The sequence below is a fragment of the Pimephales promelas genome, chromosome 11 (genome assembly GCF_988280905.1).
Source record: "Pimephales promelas chromosome 11, fPimPro1.hap1.1, whole genome shotgun sequence".
NCBI lineage: Eukaryota > Metazoa > Chordata > Actinopteri > Cypriniformes > Leuciscidae > Pimephales > Pimephales promelas.
In genome coordinates, this window is record NC_142779.1 from 21,172,801 (window position 1) to 21,178,544 (window position 5,744).

Genomic DNA, 5,744 nt, shown 5'->3' on the forward strand with positions numbered 1-5,744 from the left:
TGAAAAGAATGGCATATTGCCTGATGTCATAACTTAAGGGAATAGTTGATTGCCAATGAAGTAAAGATGAAAATAGTGGAAAATAAGTGAAAAAACGCCTGTTTTTTTGCATTAAATTGATGCGAAATCATGTAGAAATGTGTTTTAAGAATTATTTTTTCAGTGGATGTTGTCCGCACATGTGTTCTGTGTATCTGGAATGCATTTATTGAGAACCTACCCAACCCACTGAGGATTTGATGAAAAAAATAATTTTTCACATTTTTCTGATAAAAAATAAAGGGTGCGTACACTAAAATGGCCACAATTTTTTTTCGCGATATTTCCGGCAGAGCAGACCCTCTAATTATTTGTTCTTAGGGTCAAAGTTAACAGAAAAAACACAAATAAAAAGTATGGCAGACCATGTCAGGTTCAACCCATTTTATAGAGCTTTTGAGACTTTGGCTCCCCGACTATTAGTTCACGTAGTGTAACTAGCAACGCTTCTATGTTGTACGTCACAGGTAGGCTCACTATTGGCCAACGCTGGTCATGCGTGTGATGTGAGAATTTTAATTCTTGGGTAAACTATCACTTCAACTTGTCACTCCGCAAAAATTTCAGACCCTCAATAATAACACTTTACCATACGGTTCTCCTTGTTAAAATTAGTTAATGCATTTTGTATCATATCACAATGAATTTTTAACGGTAGGCTAATTTTTTAAAGAAACCATTAATCTAGGTCAATGTTAATTTATAAACACTTGTAAAATCATTTTCATTCATAATACATTAATTGTAATTTATACATCTTAAAATGTAAAAGATGCACTAGCATATATAGATGTCAGTGTCATTACAATCAATGATTTTGCCGTTTTTACAAATATTTCAAATACCAAGAAGCAAAAAGTAAATTGTTTTTTCAAATAAATGATTTATTCAATGCTTGATGCATGTGAATCCAACCTTATTTGAACTGTGAAACGTGAATGAGCACTTCATGCATGGCATTTACATGCGTTTTTCCATCCACACAGACCTGCAGAAGATCAGCCATGACACCACAAACACATTTGTCAGTTACAGGACAGATACAGTCAGAAGCAACAGAGATGCCACCCCTAAACTACAGACACGCTGAGACCAGCAGCTCAACTTGGCCAGGCACGAGCTGTGGTGAAGAAAAAAACAAATTGTGTACAAGACGATTCCAGAAACACAGGCCATATACAACATGAACAATACAACAATTTCATTCTGATTGTGAATTCTAACAAGTGCCACATTTAGTTTTTCATTCCCCTGAGGGAAGAAGAGAAAATACACGGCCAAGCACTGATGGCAAATAAACAAACTGAAAGACTTCACTTCCCACTCTACTCCAGCCACTGAAATGCATCCTGCATGTTCCAACATGGATGAGTGAGAAATTAAAGTATTTAAAAAAAGAAAAACTCTCAACCCACATCATTTCGAACATACTCTTGCACAAGCAGGTACCCAAGATCTAATCGTACAACCTCAGGCTCATTCAAGCACTCTCTGGAGGTACAAGACGAATCATTCCACCGTGGGTCTGTCTGTCTTCTGCCCAGAAACACAGCTCCACCTCGGCCTAGGTCTCCTGCCTGCGGCCCCTCTCTCTAGTTCGGATTACAGAGATTTCTGCAGCTGTTGATTCAAACACTGTGTTCATCATCCCTGTTCCCTTATTCCACCATGTGATGTCATCAGGCATGCTGGGTATTCTGGTTAAACGCCAATGATTATCACCAAATTATTCGTGAAAATATTTTACAGCTACATGCGTGTCATCATAACATGGCATAAACGATTAAAGAAAATTTACACTTTCTGCTTCCATTAACTGGGTTTCCATTTTCACTCCCTGGTTATGTTTGGGCGAAAAAAAAAAAAAAAAAAGCTTTAGTCTATAAAATGTGATGGGTTAAAACGGGCCCCGGGGCCCCCGGTGGTTCAGCTGAAGGCGTTTGAAAGCGATGAAACCTGCCGTTACTACTGCCAGGGCGACTACAGTATACAATGTCCATGTACCGAAAGCAGATGAAGATTCTCCATCGGTACGAGAGCTTGTGGGGCCGTTCTGAAGAGTTGGCTGTAGACATATATAAACACATGTAAGTGAAGGTGATTGAATGACAGTTGAATCTACAGTGCATCACAATTGACCTATGGCTAGGCCACGCCCTCAAACGCGATGAGCCAATCACAGTGCGCAGCTAACCCAATGCACTCGGACATTCTCTGCTTCCACGTCCATTGAAATGCACTGCAGTTAATCAGTTTTCATTAGTTTTTTCTAGCCATTTTAAGTTTAAAATGGTCAAACGGTGTTCATGGGGTACATGCGACTCCGACACAAGGATCCTGAGAGGCTGGGCGACGGTGTGTATGTTTTTTACACTTCCCAAGCCACATCTCAACCAAGATAAGTGTCTGCTCTGGATTAAGTTATGCGGTAGACCACAAGACCAACTAAACATGGATAAATTAAACAAGGTTGTCAACATCTGTTCAAAGTTAAGTCAACAACATATTTGAACATTATCTTTAAAATCTCTAACGTAGCCTAACATCAGAAAACGTTAAAGGGTTAGTTCACCCAAAAATGAAAATTCTGTCAGTATTTACTCACCCTCATGTTTTTCCAAAGCTCTATGTGTTTATTTGTTCTGTTGAACACAAAGGAAGATATTTGTAAGAATGTTTTAATCAAACAGATCTCATTCCCCATTGACTACCATAGTGGTAGTCAATGGGGAATGAGATCTTGTTTGATTAAAACATAGAATTTTCATTTTTGGGTGAACTAACCCTTTAACATTAGCTTGTAGCTACGCTGTACATCGCATCACTTAGCTTCATTAAAGTGTCATTAAATAACCAAGATAATTAACAATGTTGTGCTGAGTGATTCATGTAAATACTGTAACGGTGATAGCAACGATATGCGGTTTATCATGTTTATCACATTTTTGCCTGGAATTGAAGCTTTTCATCGACCTTCTCACAATAAAATTATTAATATAACCCTCCAATGCATAGTTAAGGCCCTTTAGGTGACTTCAAGATGATATATAATCTTTCTGTCTCCAAAAATCACCAATTGCATCCTCTGAAATGTCTCCTACTGTGACAGCTGCCATAGCGCCTGTCCCCAAATGTTGACTGTGTGTCCGAGTGAGTGGAGGGGGCGTGGCTTAGCCATAGGTCAATTGCGATGGCCAGCAGTACTTACTCGCTGCTGTACGCGAAGATACACATCCTCGCCTGCAGACCGAAACAGCTCCACTGCTGCACCGTGAGACAGATTGTCTAACTTCTGGCCATTTATCTACACGAAACAATCATGTACTCATCATTTATTTTGAAATATGTGCATGTATGAAAATTCAGCTGGAATAAATGACATTTTTTAAAATATTCAAATAGAAAACAGTTATTTTAAATTAAAATAATATTTCACAATATTATGTTTTTCTTTTAACAAATAAATGCACCCTTGGTTAAAACTTACTGACTCGAAACGTTTATATACAGTATGTAAAGTTTAATTAATGTTTTTCTTAAAAAATGGACCCCTTTCTGCTCTGGTGAAGAGATAGTTTTTGTTCACAGTTAAGTACAGCCATATTCAAGAATTAAGCATGAGTAAAGTATAATTTGTTGAGTTTGTACAGTAAATTACAGTGGTTTTACCGCAATAACTTTATCTCCCTCCTGCAGACGTCCGTCCAGCGCGGCTGCTCCGTTTTCTTTGATTTTTGCCACATAGATTCCGCTGTCATTCATTATATACTGCTGGTCCACTCCACCGACTATATTAAACCCCAGACCTGACAGAGATGGAGAGGATGTTACACACAGCACCAGGCTGGACTAGTAACATGATTAAACTATGGTCAGAAGGCTTTAATGTAATTTCTGAAGAGACGGAGATGTTGTACAAACAGGCATGATCCCAGCCAGGCATCACTGCTTAAGATACACTCGTCTCATTCTTAATTCACACACCCGGAAAACATCACTCGCAGAAACATTTTATATGTATGCTAATGCATAATTTAATAAATGTTAAATCAAAACACTTAAAATTAGTCATTGAAATTACGCAGCAAGCAAAAAAAAAATTTTAAAGTTCATGTTCTTTGCTCTTTTATGCATTTTAGTAAGAGGTTGATACAACTCAAATTTAAAGTCACAACGAAATAAAAAAAGCAACAGATTTTTTACTCTGAATTGTGAAGTACCAGATTATCAAAAAACAAAATGTAGAGTGGGGACTTGTGTCTATAAATTAGTAGTTGATTGAATTTTGAAATGGGGGTATCACTAAAATTCGATTAAACATTACAAGAAAAAAAAAATACATGGATGATCCATTCAATAAGATCTATAACATGCATTTAGGTAGATAAAGTGAATTTTCACATTTTAAATGTATTTGATTTATTTGTGCAATTTATTTCAAATTTAAAATGTTATTTACTTAAGATAAATCTGAATCTGTAGTACGTGTGATGAATATGATTATGATGAAAAGGTGGAAATGTAGGATAGTCATAATGTTACATCACTGTACACTGGTGGACATTTTTGCACCTGATATCGTTTTATTGTAAAGTCACGTTAAAAAATATTATATTAGATGCAGTCCATGGGTCTAAATCTAATTTAATTAAGAACGTTCTCTTTCCAATATTGACAAATTGATTGTTTAAAGAGGTGGTATTGGTATCAGTTTAACAAACTGACTTGATCAATGGTGTTGATGACGTGTGAAGATTATATTATTGTTTTAAAGTCATACCCTTTAATCACAATTCAAAGTCCAGAGCTATCTGAGCAGTCCAGTCCATGACCTCGCAAAGGTCACACGCACACACCAACGCATTATATAAGAGTTTAATCAAAGTCAACAGGCAGCTGAGACTGTCAGCCCTCAGAACCTGCCCAAATCCAGACCCACAACACCTGAAAGACTTCAACATCAGCCAAACACAGTGTGCCTGAATCTGACAGAAATGGATCTGTATATGTCAGCCCATATCGCTGATGGTGTATTGAGCTGGTTCTGAACTTTCGCTTTCATAATAGCAGAAACGTCTCTGAATAAATCCGATCAACTCGTCTAACTCTCGTGTAATGGAAATCATCGGATTTCCCGTTTGGGTTCACGGCGCCTGTTAAATCAGCACGCCACTTATTTGTTGAAGCGGGCCGAACCCGCAGCACAGAACCGAACCGCCGGACTGAACTCTGTTTCAACAGCTCCAACAGTGCCGGAGAAGTCGAGGAGAGAGCCAAACTTACCAGCCGGGCCTCTTTTCAGTGTAATATCTGTAACGCTTGCCGCGCTGTGTGCGGATCCGTTCATGATGTCGGAAAAGTTCTACTTTTTATTCCCGAAACAGCTAAAAAGCCTCATAAAGCGTGCGGAACTCCGCCTGCTTCCTCTCTAATGCTGCCGGGACACGAGTGCACCCGTCACCGCCCCCTAGCGGATACCACCGGAACACTTTCAAAGTGCACTGCACACACTAGTGACGGGACGCCTGATTTATCTTCGGGAGTCGGTTCTTGCAACAGTTCGCCATGTTGCATCACATATATGTAAAGAAATCTGTCTAGTACATGCTCTAAAACGTCCCAATTTTGTTACAGACAATTGAAGTTATTGCTTTTTTTCGATTATTGTAATTTTATTAAAAACAATTCAACACTATAATTATTTT

At 38.2% G+C, this 5,744-nt stretch overlaps 1 protein-coding gene across 1 annotated transcript; it reads right to left on the reverse strand.

Annotated features, from left to right (window-relative positions):
- Positions 1 to 902: 902 nt before the first annotated feature.
- On the reverse strand, positions 903 to 5,539 carry synj2bp (synaptojanin 2 binding protein). Its single transcript, XM_039656169.2, has 4 exons — positions 5,323 to 5,539; positions 3,709 to 3,845; positions 3,248 to 3,343; positions 903 to 2,104 (listed from the first exon to the last, which is right to left on the reverse strand). Exons 1-4 carry the CDS (start codon positions 5,384 to 5,386, stop codon positions 1,937 to 1,939), a joined length of 465 nt encoding a protein of 154 aa, XP_039512103.1. The 5' UTR covers positions 5,387 to 5,539; the 3' UTR covers positions 903 to 1,936.
- Positions 5,540 to 5,744: the final 205 nt, after the last annotated feature.